The following is a 17,098-nucleotide window of genomic DNA, read 5'->3' as shown; positions in this document are numbered from 1 at the left end:
ATATGGTACAAATACAAAATATGGCAATGGTTAGTTAGAAATACAAAATATGGCAATGGCCATAACCCAGCAATCTTTTAATTTGCCAGACATCTCAATGATTTAACAGATGTGATTTGTAGCACTGAAGGATCAGTTAAAAACTTATGAAGTCTTCTTTGAAACAGCTAATATTACAGCTGAACTCACCTGAATTAAAAACCAAAGCCTTCTCTGCCTGTGAAATAGGATAAGAAGTTTCTAGCCTCCAGAGGAAAAGCAGAATATCAGATGTGTCTAGCAACTAAAAACTCCATCTAGTGCTCATTTGGCATTTGAGAACTCCATTGAGTCCAATGCTTCCAGTCTGATTAACGATTCCTTTAACAGGTACTGAAATCTACTCCAAAGGGGCTTATGCTGCTTTTATTACAATCTGAACTTCCTAAATCCAGGCAATTAAATTGAGATATTTAACATTTCCTTGGAAGATACTGTCCTGACCCTCATCCATTCAGACAAGTCTTCTGCTGCTATCTTTTTCCAAGAATGACAAGGCAAACCAGGGAATAGTCTGTTATAACAAGCAGTTGTAGGAACTATTAAAGCAGAAATAAGTTGTTTAGTCAAAATCATTAGAAGACAGACATAGTTTATTCAGAGCAGGTATTCAGGTGTGATCTCATACCCATACACCAATAACTGGTTGGTGAAGATGGAGAACTATGGTAAAAAGAATATCAAAGCACTATCTATTAGAAGTCTTTATTGATCTCTCAGCAAACCCTCAAGGAAATCCTGCAATAATTTGGCCAACATCAGTTATTACATTTAGTCAAGGTGTGGGGATTACTTAGAGGGGCAATACCAACTGCTCCATTTTTGGCTATGTTATATTTGAAGAAAGGTGGCAGTTGTGAGTGCCAATATTGAGTCAAACATCTCAAACGCAAGCGTAGGAGACAGGAAAAAATAAATAAATTTAGAACCCACTCCAATGCCGATTTAGCTAGATTTAATACTTGAATAGAACAGAGGCTGCCTTCTGAACTTATCACCCCTAATGTTGAGCTTTTTGCACATATCTTCCTTCAGAAATGGTAAATTTATAACAAAAGGTGCAGGAAATTTCGAAACCATGTTGCAATCTGTTGCAATAAGTGGAATACAGCTAACACACATGAGAAAAGTCATTCTGGGATCCATATTCTTTGAGTTGCTTCTTAGAAGATCTTGTATACTCTTGTAGAGATATAGAATGATACAAATTGTGGCGGTTTTGAAATATGCCCTCATGTAAAAACACCAGGGGTGTGCAAATCTTCATTTTTAAATTGTAAGTTGTGCCTAATTTGTAAGTTTTGTATACAGTATATGAACAAATATTAATAAACACGGGATGGGGGGGGGGGGGGCTCACAAAAAAACTTAAGAATCAAAACTGTAATGTTTGGAAGTCAGTTTCATCTTCAGAGCAAGTGAGGTGAAGCCAAAAATGCCGCCATTCTTCTTTAAATAAAGAAGAGATAGGCTGCTTTTCACCATGAGGAAAGGAAAGCAGCAGAGTGGGACGAGTTGACTGAGCTGGGAAAGAGACTGAGAGAGCACAGAATTCTGAAAAATGTAGGTTGGGAAGGTGAGGAGCACTATGGCAGAGAATTCAAAAGGCTTTGCCCTAAACTACATTTGCCAGAATTCTGCTAAGCATCAGAAAGTCCCAGCAGGGGAGAGACTTGTCCCTGCTAGCAGCAGCCAAAATGCCAATGAACTGTTGAATCTGCAAAGAGGAGGACTGACTGATACTTCAATACTACTAAGTAAATCTGTGCTGGGCTGGGAAGAAATTCCTAAACTGAAGTTCTATTGGACATTCAATGAGATAGTGGTTGTGGCTTTTTTAAAAAAAAACATTATTTTTGTCAAAACTTAAAAGAATTACCAAAAATTAGTATATGTATGAATATTTCTGAAACTTGGGTGAATGATCCCCTACCATCTTGTGTCATTGTATACAAAATTCAAGGAGATAGCTCTTGTAGTTTTTTTGGTTTTTTTTTTTTTTTAGTTTTAGGAAGGATTAAGTATTGGAATTATGGATGATGAAGATTTTGTTAATACATTAAGGAACCCTTGGGGAATTTAAAAGTGAATGATATATGTTAACAATAGCAATAACTAGGATGAGAAATGAAATTGTAGAATTTGAGACACACTAATCTTTGAATGACATTTTAATAGATTGGCTTGAATAAAGATAACTGAGGAAACATTCCAAATGTTTGAGTTTGTACATAGAAACACAAACACACACACACACACACACACACACACATATATATATATTTCTTGTATTATTGTTATATGTTCATATGTTTTAAAATGCCTTAATGTATGTATTTTTAAAATTCTGTTTTAAATGTCATTTTAATTGCATATTGTTGAAGGCATCAAATGGTTGCTTGGTTGTAAAGCGACCTTGAGTTGTCTCCGGGTTGGAGAAAGGCAGGGTAGAAATGTCGTAAATAAATAAATAAATAAATAAATGAAACTTAATGGGCTAACAGTGGTAAGTATATTCCATAAGTGTAGCAAGTTTCATGTCAATAGTTCTAACAATGAGGGAGAAAGCAGCCCCTGGAATTTTCCAATTCCCCACAATTACTTAACAAAAAGTAACAAAAAAGTAATTAACTTGTTAGGGTTATCATATGGACCCCATCCAATTTTGTAAGCACTTTAGAAATGATTTTCCCCACCCTTTAATTTTGTAATTAGTATTGAAACTTTTTTTTTCAATGATCACATAGGCCTAACCAATACCATTTTCCTCTTTGGAAATGTTGACCCAGTACTTTATGAGCCCCTTCTTGCTTATGAATTGACAACATGAGTTGCAAGTGATTAAAAAAAAGTACAGAATAAAGCATGCTTAATATCTGATGGCCCTCCACATTTGCAGTTTTGACTTTTAGGGACTGGATTATGCATGGATTTGATCAAAATATTCTCTCTGGGAATCTCTAGGTCCCCAGTGTAATGCTATGGCCAACTTCTGGTAATAGAAACTGATAATAGAATCTGGAGGATCATTCTCTGGGAATCTTTAGGAATCTTCTGGTGGAGTTGCGCTGGAGAACCTAGAAATTCCTAGAAAGATGTTCTCTCTAGTAAAAAATAGAATGTTTTTATTTACTGTTTGTCACTTTTGCCGGAATCCTGTGCTCCTAACCCAGGCAAAAGTGGATGGTTGATGGTATGCAAATGTTTCATCAGCCTATAAAATCTGTCAAAGGTTAAGTCAACTGAGATTTCATTCTGACTGTGAGAAACTAACTAGTTTCTTCATTTCTTTGAACTTATAGGAAGAAAACAATTCCTGATCAAAAGGGTTCAAGAGCTGGTGATCAAATCAAGAGGGCCTTTCCAAATGAAGACAAGCGCTTGGGAAATTTATCTTGTTAGACTGTATGTCCTTCAATCTCATACCCAGAATAAATACCTGCTCAAAAAGGTAATCCTAAGCATCTTTTTTTCTGAGCTCTGGTGCAGAGGACAGATAGAGATTAACATTGCTGCTCTCAGGATTTTCTGAATATATTGGTATTTCTATACAGAATAAAGGTTAATTTTTTTAGTTGTGGGATGGTGGGGAGGTGGTCACCAGAGAGCCAAGATATTCATAGTGGAGTGCTTTTTACTGAAAACTTACTTCCTTGCACCAAAAAGTATCAGATAACAAAAAGAAAAGTGCTCGGCAGAGTGAAATTTCATCCATTTGAGAGACTTGGAAGATCATATGCTTGGCTAAGCAATTCTGAATTTTCTTTATCTGAGTCTCCTAAGCTTTTAGGTCACTGGCCAAGAGTGCAACAAAAGATTTTACAGCCTTTACTCTCACAGTAACTGAGCATTATCACTTCATTACCTGGTCCAGTAGCTGAGGCGTGACTGCAAAGGACAGCAGCAGCCACTTTTAAAAATCATCAATCATTCTACTCAGAAATGAATGGGGGGAAAACAGAAAAGGGAATAATAGACAAAACACAATATAGATCACTGGATATTTCCTTCTTTTGAGCAGTAAAGAAAGCAGACTTGAATCTAGTCTTTCAAATTCACCTTGGTGGAAGAGAACAAGACAGGATAGCTGAAAAGAGTGGATTTGCAGAAGCCCAAATTTGACACCTTTGTGCCAAATCAGTAGAGCAAGAAAAGCTAGTTTGACCAGCTAGGGGAAAATGGGGTTGTATATATTTTTTAAAGTACTTTTCCAAAACTCCTGATAATTATTCTCTAGAACTCAATATTTGAAGCTTACATCAAACTATGACTGTTTCTGCTTTGAAATGGGAAACTATTTGTAATAAAATTATGATTGCCTCCCTCCCTTGTTTCAGAAAATTATGTCTTTTCGATGTCTGTCTTTGAAAACTGGGTGCAAATGTATAGAATCATGGAATCATTGAGTTGGAAAAGACCTCGTGGTCTATCCAGTCCAACCCCCTGCCAAGAAGCAAGAAAATCACATTCAACGTGTATTTTCAAATTTGCTCAAATGGAAGCTATGTTTCTCCTCTTGCTGATCTAGGCTAAACTGCATAAACTGAAAATACCTGCTCATAAGTTAACAAACAGTATGGCTACCCTTTTGGCTCAAAGGCATTCAAAACAATGAAAGAAAAATAAAAGAAAAATGTGGTACAACTATGTGGACTCAGTAGAGTAGTCATTCTGTATTTGATATCAACATATCCAACTTTGGTTAATGACAAACCTTCCACACCCAGTTCCTCCAGCGTAAAAGGCTTATGTCCTTACACATTCAAAACTTTTTCTCGAATACAAATATGTTTTAGAATGCTCTCCAATAACTTTCATGAACTTGGTGTCCTCCAGATGTTTGAATTCCTATTCACTGTCAGCTCAAATCAACATGGTCAATGGTCAGGGATGTCAAGGATAGTAGTCCAAAACATTTGATCAGCCCCAAGTTGTGAAAAGATGCAATAGGGCATATAGTCTATGAACTAACATCAATAATGTAGAACATTTACTTACTTACTTTTTTAATTATTTACCTTCCCTTTCTTGCTATACATAAGGTAGCTTAAAAGCATTTTAAAAACTAGTACAGTTAAAGTATTATTTATTCAGAAGTAAAATAATAATAATAAAATCAGTTTAGTTAAACACTCAAAGTTTAAACCATATAAATACAATTAAAAATAGTACAATCTCATTAGAAACCCTATTTGCGAAATTAAGTATAAATCAAATAAATAGTTATTTCCTGCTGGTCAGAAAAAAGGAAAGAGGGGGCAATTGAACCTCCTTTTGCAAGAAATTATTCCACCTGGGACTGACCACTGAGATATCTTCTGTATCCTTACCAAATATGTCTGTAATGATAGTGGGACAGAGAGTTAGTCTTACCCTGAAAGTCTTAAAATTCAAACTGGGTCATGTAGGGAGATAGGATCTTTCAGTTAGTTTGAACTCAAGTTGTTTAAGTTGTATAACTTATTTAAATTACTTGAAAGAGACTATCAACGTCAAGCCGATGCTTCCACATTGACTACTACTGTATGGTATAGTGGTGGTACCTGTGATGACAGTGATCAATAGAAATTAGTGGAAGCTCTGGGTTTACATGCCAATGGAAGCATGAATCCACCTTGTGTTTTAATCTATATATTTAAAGGAAAGTATCCAGGATGTTAAAGTTGCCTTGATTGAGCATGTTGAACAGCTCCTTTAAAGTTCAGCCTAAAACCTAGATCAGTTTCACTGCCCCATTGACAGAGAAACTAATAACCACTGTTGGTAGAACTGAAGCATAAATTCAAACAATACAGACCAAAGCCTGATAAAACCTTTTTGGGGAAAATTCAGTGCTATAGCAGAGAAATCACTATAAATATTCTATATCTATATAAATAAAAATGTAATGTCAGTTTGTAGGATTAACAGAACTCAAAAACCATTGGATTAATTGACACCAAATTTGGACAGCATACACCTAACAACCCAATGTATGTCCTTCACTCAAAAAATTGATTTTGTCATTTGGGAGTCGTAGTTGCTGGGATTTATAGTACACCGACAATCAAAGAGCATTCTGAACTCCACCAATGATGAAATTGAACCAATCTTGGGACACAGAACTCCCATGACCAACAGAAAATACTAGAAGGGTTTGGTGGGTATTGACCTTGAGTTTGGGAGTTGTACTTCACCTATATCCAGAGAGCACAAACAATAATTGATCTGGACCAAACTTGGCACGAATCCTCAATTTGCCCAAATGTGAATACTGGTGGAGTTTGGGGGAAATAGACCCTGACATTTGGGAGTTGTAGTTTCTGGGATTTATAGTTCACCTACAATCAAAGAGCATGCTGAACCCTACCAACGACAGAATTGGGGCAAACTTCCCACACAGAACCACCATACTTATGGCCATCCAGTCCAACTCCTTTCACCAGGGCAAGAAAATGTAATCAAAGCCCTCCTGACAAAGAGCCATCCAGTCATAAATATAGATAGATATATAGGATTCACACACACATAGATATAGTATCATCGATTTGAAAAGGACCCCTAAAGAAGGACAATTACATGTCGCATGTTCCAGAGTAGGCAAACCAGACAATCTCCACATCAACACTGACATAGAAACAACAAGGAATACTGTTTACCCACAAGCATAAAGGAATTTCATATATTAGAAACCATTACTTTATTTTCCAGATCACCAGACTGGGCCACAGCAAAGCGTGGCAGGGGATGGCTAGTTTTGAATATATGTAAAAAAATAATGTGACATGTTTTATGATAAACACATGGATCATTCTTTTATAGTTTTAATTTTTTTTGCAATTATCTGTGGGGCGATAATGAGAGGCTTCATTTTTGTTGGTGAGTATAACGACCGAGTAAGATTTTAATTTAATTTATAGACAGGGAAATACATAAAATAATCCCAATGCTGCTCAGCCAAAATTACAATGCCAACACCATCAGCACACAAAACACACAGGCATCACCTACAGAAATATATGAACGTACTGTTTACCAAAATTAATATGAAGCCGTCAAAAAGGAAGAGGGAGTATGGTTGCTGAGCCAACTGTATACTTAAAAGTTAGGAACTAGGAACCACTGGAACTGAGAGACTTAAAATGATTCTTCAAATGAGGTCTGCTGCCACCTTTTCAATTTTAATCAGGCTAAGGTAATATTGAGAGTTTGTTCTGTAACACACACTGTGCCACTATAGATTCTAAGAGGCTGTTGTGAAGCTGACTTTAATAATACTTTGACCACAAAGGTATTCACACTGAGGCTGGTATAAGTTGAATAAAAGAACTAGAATGTTTATTGAACAAGCTTGAAATAATTCAGGTACAAATGCGTAATGGTTTCAGTAACATACTTGCATAAAAAGCTTGTGGTTACGTTAGAGTCAAAATGGACCCCATGGCTTTGCCAGGCCCACTCCCTTTGGCTTCAGGCAGCCAGCTAAGGTAAGGGATTCATTACAGTGAGTCTACTAGGATGAGGAGTTTAATTACAATAGATCCTGAGTACTTCACAATAATGTCACATATGGCCAGAGTTTAGGCTCAAGCAGCCCTTCTTCATTCAACCAACATATTGTTTAAAGTGAGAGAAATGCAGAATCATAGAATACTATATTTGAGAGGTACCACAAGGATCATCTGGTTCAACTTCCTGTCATACAGGGATATTCAACGACAACACTTCTGAACAATCTCCCTTCAGCCTCTCTTTATAGACTCCTACAGTAAAAAGAAGCTCCTCCAAATATTTACTTGGTAATCTTTTTCTTGGAATTAGGATCCACTGCTTTGTGTTCTAGCTTCTGGAGCACGAGAAAACAAGCTTGCTCCATCATCTACATGACATCCCTCCAGATATTGAAAGATGGCCATCATGTTAGTCTTCTCTTCTTTGTGCTAAACATACCCAACTAACTTCATAAGGTTTTATTTCCATATCTTTGATGGTCCTAGCTGCTGCTCAATATCCTTCTTGAACTGGGGTAACCAGAATTGGCCACAGTATGCCAGATGAGATTTGGGCAACATAGAACAGAATGGGATTGCTACTTCCCTTGATCTGAAGTGGACACTCTTGTACTTATTGATCTGGCCTAGAATTAGCCACTACATCACACTGCTGTTTCATGTTAAGTTTATGGCAGCATTATATTCAGGTGTCCCATTCAAATATAATTATACCCCCCCCCCCCCCAAAGTACAAAATACAAGCTGTAGATGTATTGAAATAGTATCAGTCATAGTGGTGGCAGAATTCATTTCTTTCTGTGGTAGTTCTCTATTTGCAGATGCAAGCGTGCACACACATGCCAAGGGAAGAAATTAAAACAGTTGTTGCGAGATAGTTGTTGTGATATAGTTGGCCATTTCAACTATCTCACAACAACTGCCATCCTTTTTCAAACTCATCATTTTAAGTGAGTATCCAGATATATGCCTGTTGAAAGCTTGCTAAAAAGAAGTCATCCAATGGTCCAAGATATTCCGAAGATGATCCATTTTCAGAAACCCTAGCATGCTTCATCTTTAACTATCCTAGTGAAAATTCAACAATAAATCCATCTTTCATTTTCTACTCAGCAAAGCATGCTGAAGCAACCTCAAAACAAAGCTTATTATGTTTAAGTGTGAATGCTTCCAAATTGATTGAGAGGAAAAATTCAAAAATGTTTTTAAAGGCTTCTCTTCCTACTCCTGGCTTTTTCCCCTCCCACAGACTAAACCCACTGTACATTTGACCGGCTTTTGATAATTATAAGGTTATGAAGATCAAAGATACTCAATAGTTCTTTAATAATGAGATTAACATCTAAGCAAGACTGAAGGAAATTCAAAGCATTTGACTGAAGTGATGTGTTTAGAATTTAGAGAAAGAGAATGAATTGTTAGCTTACATTCACCTGTCACTGGCAATTTTCTCCATTCTTTTGAAGCTACCTTTTTTGGTTTATTTCCCAAGATAGTCCATTTTGCTGCCACTGTGACCCCGGCTATTCTGAACTGTCACTCCCACACTCTGCACAGCCTTCTGATGTCAAAGCCTCAAGTTCACTTGAGAGATGAATGCACACCTCATCATGAAGAAAAAAAATGAGAAATCCCTCTCATCTTGCTACTCAACCACTATCGGCTCTTAAAAATTCATGCCGGGCATGCAGATAAGACTTTCTTTCAATTCTCCTCAATCCTGTTTCCTTTAAGTTAGAGCAAATCCAGGTCTCAAAAATCTTGTGATGTCAGGAGAAGATATTTCAGAACACCTGAATCTATGCAGGAAAGTCTGCTGCAGATATAAGGGCAGCAACTTCATCGGGTGCATACACTGTAGAATTAATGCAGTTTGACACCACTTTAACTGACATGGCTCAATGCTATGAATTCATGAGAGTCAAAGGTTTACAATGTCTTTGAGACTTCTCTGTAGTTTTACCAAACTAAATAATAACAATAACAATAACAATAACAATAACAATAATACAAACGGTGGAAGAAGAGAAACATGTACTGGCAGATTATGTAAAAGGCAGTCAAGAACCAACATTGAGGGAAGTTAATAGTAGTAAATTGCTTAAAGTGCAAAAGACAAAGAGTGAATACTGTAAAAACACAATCCAGAGCAGAAGAGAAAACTGGCAAAAGAAGGCTCTCTATGGACAGTTCCTGGAAAAAAACTGAGAGCCAAATTGACAAAGAAAAAATATGGATGTGGCTCACAAATGGAACTTTAAAAAGGAGATGGAGGGCCTGATTCTGGCAGCCCAAGAACAAGTCATTCGAACCAATGCCATCAAAGCCAGAATTGAAAATTCGACAACAGATCCCAAATGTAAACTCTGCAAGGAAGATGAAACAATAGATCACGTCCTCAGCTGCTGCAAGAAGATCGCGCAGACAGGCTACAAGCAGAGGCATAACACCGTTGCTCAGATGATTCATTGGAACTTGTGCCACAAATACCATCTGCCTGTGACAAAGACCTGGTGGGATCACAAGCCAGAAAAAGTTACAGAAAATGAACACATCAAACTTCTCTGGGACTTCCGAATTCAGACAGACAGAGTTTTGGAGCACAATACTCCTGACCTCACGATCGTGTTAAAAAACAAAGTATGGATCGTTGATGTTGCAATCCCAGGTGACAGCAGGATTGAAGAGAAACAACTGGAAAAGCTGACACAATATGAGGATTTAAAGATTGAACTGCAAAGACTCTGGCACAAGCCAGTAAAGGTTGTCTCAGTTGTGATCGGCACACTGGGTGCAGTGCCTAAAGACCTTGGGCGGCACTTAAACACAATCGGCGCTGACAAAATTACCATCTGCCAGCTGCAGAAGGCCACCTTACTGGGATCTGCAAGCATTATTCACCAATACATCACACAGTCCTAGACACTTGGAAAGTGTCCGACGTGTGGTCCAATACAACGGCCAGCAGAATGATCTTGTCTGCTGTGGACTCATCTTGTTGTGTTTCAAGTAATAATAATAATAATAATAATAATAATAATAATAAATCTGTAGACTGCCCTCTCTCCCCTAGGGGACTCATAGAATGTATCTCACAGGATTCCATAGTATTATGCCATAATAGTTCATCTACAGTGTAGATGAACCCTCCCCTCTACATTTGTGAATTTGGAATTTGCAGATGCAATTCCTTGATCCATTCAAGCCATGGCCTTGGACTCTGCGAAGGGGGTGGGGAACACTAGCAATCTCCATAGCTGCTGCCAATCTCCTCACAAGGACTAGGGCTGCTGTGTGAATGTGTATGCATCAGCTTTGGGCTTTGGGGGAGGCAGAACAACAGCAGTCTCCTTTGCCTACAAGTTACTTTAAAAATGTAATAAGTTGTACAGAGGCTACCGTCAAAATAGGGAGGGCAAATGTCATGTAGCATCTGGAAAATACATATTCTCTAGAATAGAAATCTTCTCTATAAAATCCAAACCCCATTGTTCTGGCCCCTAAAGCAGAAGAACAGCCAGGAATTGCTGAACTTATATCCTTCACCATCCTTATACCCTGTTCCAATTCATCAGAAACAGTCCCAATTAATCCTCTCTTGTCCCATTTTTTCAACATCATTTTAAAAACACTCCAGTTTTTTCCTCCCCCAGACTCCCCTATGCCCTTTGCCTACTTCAGTTACTGCAAATTGAGTTCAAGTACAAAAAATAGCTTGTGCTCAATTAACTTCCCAAAAGGGAGAGAAATAAACTTTTTGTGTTGCCAAAGGCTTTCATGGTCGGAATAACTGGGTTGTGAGTTTTTCAGGCTGTATGGACCTTGGACATTCCACAGATAGATGGATAGATACACAAATACACTCTTCACTTGCCTCACTTCCAACAGACCTCTGAACAAACCTCTGAGGAAGCTTGCCATGGATGAAGGAGAAATGTCAGGAGAGAATGCTACTGCAACATGGCCATACAGCCTGAAAAACTCACAGCAACCCAAGAATCGTTTCCTTTCCAGGAAACTCAGACTAAGACAAACTGCTTCATCCTCTTATAGCTTGTGTGTTGTTCCTCCTTAATATAATTTTGGCCATTTTGACCCCACTCTATTGTTTCTTCATATGTGAATTTGGGGGGGGGGGGGGGGTATGGATGTATCTCTTTTTCTTCCATGCATGTCTTTAGGTGGTCAGCTATTTGTATGCCTCTAGGAATGTATGTGTGTGTGTAAATAAGCAAAGGAGGGCTACATAAATGAAACAATTCTCAAATTCAGATTTTGCCTATTCATTTCATAGACTGAAGAAGGTAGTGGAATTTATGGAGTTTGACTTCGTCCTATCTATTCTATTCCTATCTATTCAGGTACTTATTATTCGCAGAAGCAGGATAGGGTTAAAATATGAATTTGCTATCAATTGGAAGAACACATTGTCTATGTGTGTTTATGTAGGGTGGATTTAGTCATCATGAAATAGGAAACTTTGGCTCTTGTATTCCCGTTATTTCATATGATAAAGGTTTCCAAGCTCTTCCAACCTTAAAATGGTAGCTCTGTAAGTAGTGCATAATGAGTGCCTGAACTTATCAGGGACTCATTATGCAGGTTTGCAAAGAAGTATGATTAAAGCTAAGTGTGCTTCCCTGAGGCTTCTCCAGGGAGTTCTAACTTATAGGATCAGCAGCATTGTTTCAGCAGTTCTGGGTCCAGAGGCCCAGGCAGGTGAGATTTCAGCCTATGCTGGTTTCTGCTGGCCCATTCAACTTATAACATTGCAGACCATGCAATTAAGAATGATTTCACTGCATTTCCATTACAGTTTTTGCAGGGCAAACAATACCAACATTGGTTGTCTTCTTTGCTATGCTGAACCAAGTGTCATTATTAGCACCTTAGATAAGCCCTATCCAGGCATTCTTTTTCTATGTAAATAGAGGTAGATAGGGACATGTGATCAAATCTTGCCAACACCATTCACTCATTCCTCAAGTTACTAGGGAAAATTTAAAAAACACCTGTAGCTGTATACAAGGGATTGCAATTATATAATTCCATGTGATTTGAAGGTATGCTTTATCAGGTTTTCCATCCTTAAGGAACTCTGCCATCCCATTTAGCCAAATGCAGTTGCTATTTCTTTTTTATTTATTTTTACAACCAAAGTATGAAGATTGGGAAATTAGGAGGGCAGAGTCCTGTTACTCATCCCCTTTCTCAAAGAGCACTCAAATATTGCTAAAGAATCTTGACTATAGGCTAGGGGTAGCAACTGTGCAGATTTGAGGGTGACTCTTCTTTCTGTGGCTGTTTCTACATTGACTACTTAGGTCGGTATAGAAATGGATCATCCCCAGAGTATTTAAATGCCACACGGAGCGGATCTGGGTTAACTTAGGGCAAGGTCACCTTAATAAAGCCTTACTCCAAGGGAAAACAGATTCTTGACCTGGAGGGAAGCCTTGTGACATTTAAAATTCCCATTACTATATTAAAAGCTTCCATGAGCAACAATTGATTTCTCTTTTTCTGGGAATATTTATTTATTATTTATTTACTTTATTTGTATACCGCACTCTCTCAGCCCGTAGGCGACTCAGTGCGGTTTACAACAAAACCAATATACAAAGTGCACAACATTAGCAATTAAAACAGTAACTAAGGCAACTACATCAATATAACAATACATTAATACATCAAAATAACATCAATACATAAATCAGTTGGTCTGGGGATTCTAGAGATGCTGTGAGCAAAAAAAAAAAAAAACATTTTAAGGAGGGGCACATGCAGTCAGAAGGCTATGCTTTTCCCAATTCTGCTTTGCATGGACTTCACTATCTTGAAGATAGTGTCAAATGAGGCAATAGACCAGCAAGCTTTAGGTCAACCACATATAATGGCCAATGTTACTCTGCTTTGGCACTTCTAACGCTAACAAATGGACTATGACGGTAACTTTTCATGGGTCACTGTGCAATTTTTTCTCTAGCTTGTCACAATACCACCCAATGTTTCCTAATGTACTAGGACAGTGGTGCATCAGTGGCTTTCCAGTACCAAATTAATGGGGTAGCTAGATAGAGCCTCAGGTTACACAAGCCAAAGCATGTCTTGAGAAAAATGGAAAAAAACTGGGGAAATATGAACAGTAACAAGAGAACTTTTGTTCTAAAATATACAGCAGCCTTTATTGAACAGAAAATTAAAGAGGAACTGAGAAGACAGAGTGGTAATTTGAAAGAATAGATCCAATGTACATGCTGTGTTTCACTCTGAGAAATCCACATACCTTTTTATATTTTTTTTCTTTTACAAAAGAATTTGAATGGGAGAAAATATTAGATCAACTAAAATGTTCACAGGCTTTAAAGATATGTAATTGTTTATACAAATGTTCTCTCTACAGATTGGAAACTGTTCTTAACTACAGCTTCCCAAATTCCACTCCTAGCATTGGATTTGAGAAGTTGTAGTCCAAAGAAGTCTTTTCAGCTATGGTTCTAGCCATAGAGATACTACAGCTTTCACATTGGCATGATGCCATGCCCTTCCATCGGCAGTACTGGAGGGGAGATACCAGAAGACCTTGCCCGTGTGAGTCTGGCTACATTGGAGAGACTTTGCCCGTGTGAGTCTGGCTACATTGAAACAACTGAACATGTGCTCCTCCAATGTGTATTCTATAGAGACATTAGAGCTAATTTCATCACTCCATGGCTTTTAAAACATCCAGGGCACACTGAAAGATATTACACCTCCCTGTTGCTCTCGAACTCTTGCTCTGCGACAACCTACAGTGTTGCCAAGTTCTGTGCAGCAGCAATCAACATTAGACGGCTGATGACCGACTCCACCAGGCAACTTCCTGCCGGGAATATAGTTAGAATGATTTGTAATGACTGAAATGCTCCCCTCTCATCCCTTTTTAGAGCCTCCCAGTTGTCTGATATTTATTATTAGCCGCCCCCCTGTTTTAGATTCATACATGCACTTTAAACTGTAAGTTTAGTCTGCTTTTTAATCTGTCTCTTTTATAATATGTTTTTAATCTGCTTTTTATCTGACCTACTTGGGAACTGCGATTACCTTCCTTGGGCACCTGTGCCCCATTTTATACTGTGCTGGTCAAAGACTGTAATAAATCATTGATTGATACTACAGTAACCCAGTGTACAATCCTAAAATTAATGTATGTTACAACTGTAGCACAGAAATAACAATCCCCACAAAGGAAAAAACAGAAGTTTGTCTGCCCTGAAATCTCATGCATTGCCAAGGAGAAAGCACAATCAATTTAGGAGTAGGATTAAATGTTTCAATCGATTTTTACCACTCATTTTAAGTGTTCCATTTTACATTGTTATATATATATATATATATATATGACTTTACATATAATAGGCTATTTTAGTCCTACTTATACACTTCCCCTTGAAAATCTTTGCTAAACTAATCCTTTTCTTCTCTCCCACACTTACAGTCATACTGAAAGATATATTCAAAATTAAAAATATTCAAAATTTAGTTCCTGCCTGCCCCCTCAAAGATATGTTAAGTGCATCATTCCATGTTGTTCCATGTATCATACTATATATAAGAGCTCTCCTTCAGTTTCATTAGTGTTTTTTTTATAAATCTTCAAACCATACTCCAATGACACCTCTAACATCTACCTTGAAACCAGAGCAGATTTACTGATTGAAATTACCTCATCCATCAGCCAAAGAATCAAGTGCCCCTGTCAGAATTTTTCTCCAAAAATAATGTAACAAAGGAGGAACCAACTGGCCTGATTCACCAACCATCAAAGAGCATTTCCAGGCCACATATGGACCCACAAGAATATTGGAAGACAATCATCCTCGGAAAGCGAAGGATCGCCTAAGGAAAGGAAGGAAGGAAGGATTTCCAGGGACCAATCGCTACAAGATGAAACATCTGTTAGAGGTTCTTGACTAAGGGCTGTCTCCTTTCCTTGGATGTTATATATTTCTGCTTTAAGGCATGAGGAAAAGCACTGCTTATAGTTGATATTTCAAAGCTGCTTGAGCAGATTTTATTTCTAAGGAGTTTTGGCTAACATACACTGCTCATATACCCTGGTTTCAACACACAACATATCAAAGATCCAGATGATTGAAAACACCCAAAGCTGTAAGTGACACAATCACTTTCCATGACCAGTGTTGTGGGCCAAAATATTTCTAAAACAGTAACATGCAAAACAATAGGACTGAATCAATCTATCTCTCTTTTTGCTATAATTTTTACACAGTTTCAAGCACAATATCATTCTTTCTAGTTTTCATGTGAATTTGGATTTTTTAAAGTGTGTACAAAATTCAAACAGGAATCAGAATGCTTATCAAAATGTGCAGCAAAAGTCCAAAAAGTGTGCAGCAGTTTCAAGAAAAGAACAAATATGCATTGCATTCTTACCACAGTGTAGATTTGTGGCTTCCGTCTTTTTGCCAGGTCAATGATGTTGACTCCATTGTAATAAAGGTTCTCAATACAGCCATGGAAATTTTTCTTCAGAAAAGTTCCTGGTTTTCCAGGGACTGGGATTCCTCCAAAACTGAGCTTTGGGAGAAGAATTGAACACTTTAAATCAAATGATCAAACCTCCAAAACTCTTTCCAAGCCATAACATTAATGGGAAAATGAAACTAAACAAACATGTTTGTAGGTATGAAAAAGACAAACTGTAAAGAAAACACATAGAATAACAGGGTCTTCTGATTCTGAAGCAGGCCACTGTAAAGTTGAAATGTTATGATCAAAATGGAGGGCTGAATGAAATGCAGAAGGACTTTGTACTGCCACCCAAGCTCAGATCTTTGACAAGGTACTTTTTGGACTGTAAGTACCAGAATCCTTTAATGGTAAATTCAGTTCTCTCTCTCATTCGATATCTCTCTCTCTGTGTGTGTGTGAACAAAGACCACCAATGCTTATTTAAAGTATCATCATGTTATATATTGCTTATGTATACACATATATAGTTTGGAAACTGAATAAAACTTGTTTTCAAGAGGAATAATTACATTTAAACAGCAATTATTTTTCTAGGAATCATTAGTCTTCTTCTCCAACAATCTGCTACTTTGGCCCTTTTCTTTCCGTTTTACAAAAGTCGCCAGTTCTGGGATTGTTTAGTGGGGTTCAAAAACCCAAGGCAATAAATATCAATTATACTGATGCAGTATTGGAAAAAAAACAGTTTCTTTAATTATCAGTAAAAACAATTAATTACCAAAGTAATTGTTTTTCCCCCTTACCTTAGTTTTTAATCTCCTAAGTGTACTAAAATAAATGTCATTATATGGTACTGTTCCACTGGGTGGAGGCCAAAAAGGGGAGGGGGTGCTACACTGAGAAGGCACGTCCATTTAAAAAATTCCCCCCTGTTTTCCTGTTATTTCCCCCACCTATGGCGCCATCATGGAAACAACCCTCCTTTATGAAATGGGAAGTAGGGAGGGGGAATAACCAGTGAAAATGGGGGAAATTGTTTTCCTCTTTCAACTCCCTCCCCCAAGAAGTTCTGAGACCAGCTGAGAGAAACATTA

General features: G+C 37.7%; 1 protein-coding gene across 2 annotated transcripts in view; it reads right to left on the bottom strand.

Annotated features, from left to right (window-relative positions):
- Nucleotides 1–17,098, bottom strand: part of CNTNAP5 (contactin associated protein family member 5) — a 488,740-nt gene that overhangs the window by 236,300 nt on the left and 235,342 nt on the right. For both annotated transcript variants that reach the window (XM_060774167.2, XM_060774159.2), the window contains exon 7: nt 15,966–16,109. In XM_060774167.2, coding sequence (XP_060630150.2) covers nt 15,966–16,109 — 144 coding nt within the window. The remainder of the gene's footprint in view (nt 1–15,965; nt 16,110–17,098) is intronic.

The sequence above is a fragment of the Anolis sagrei genome, chromosome 1, assembly GCF_037176765.1.
Source record: "Anolis sagrei isolate rAnoSag1 chromosome 1, rAnoSag1.mat, whole genome shotgun sequence".
In the NCBI taxonomy this organism is placed as follows: Eukaryota; Metazoa; Chordata; class Lepidosauria; order Squamata; family Dactyloidae; genus Anolis; species Anolis sagrei.
The sequence above is the reverse complement of the archived record's forward strand: the minus strand, read 5'-3'. Positions and strand labels throughout refer to the sequence as shown.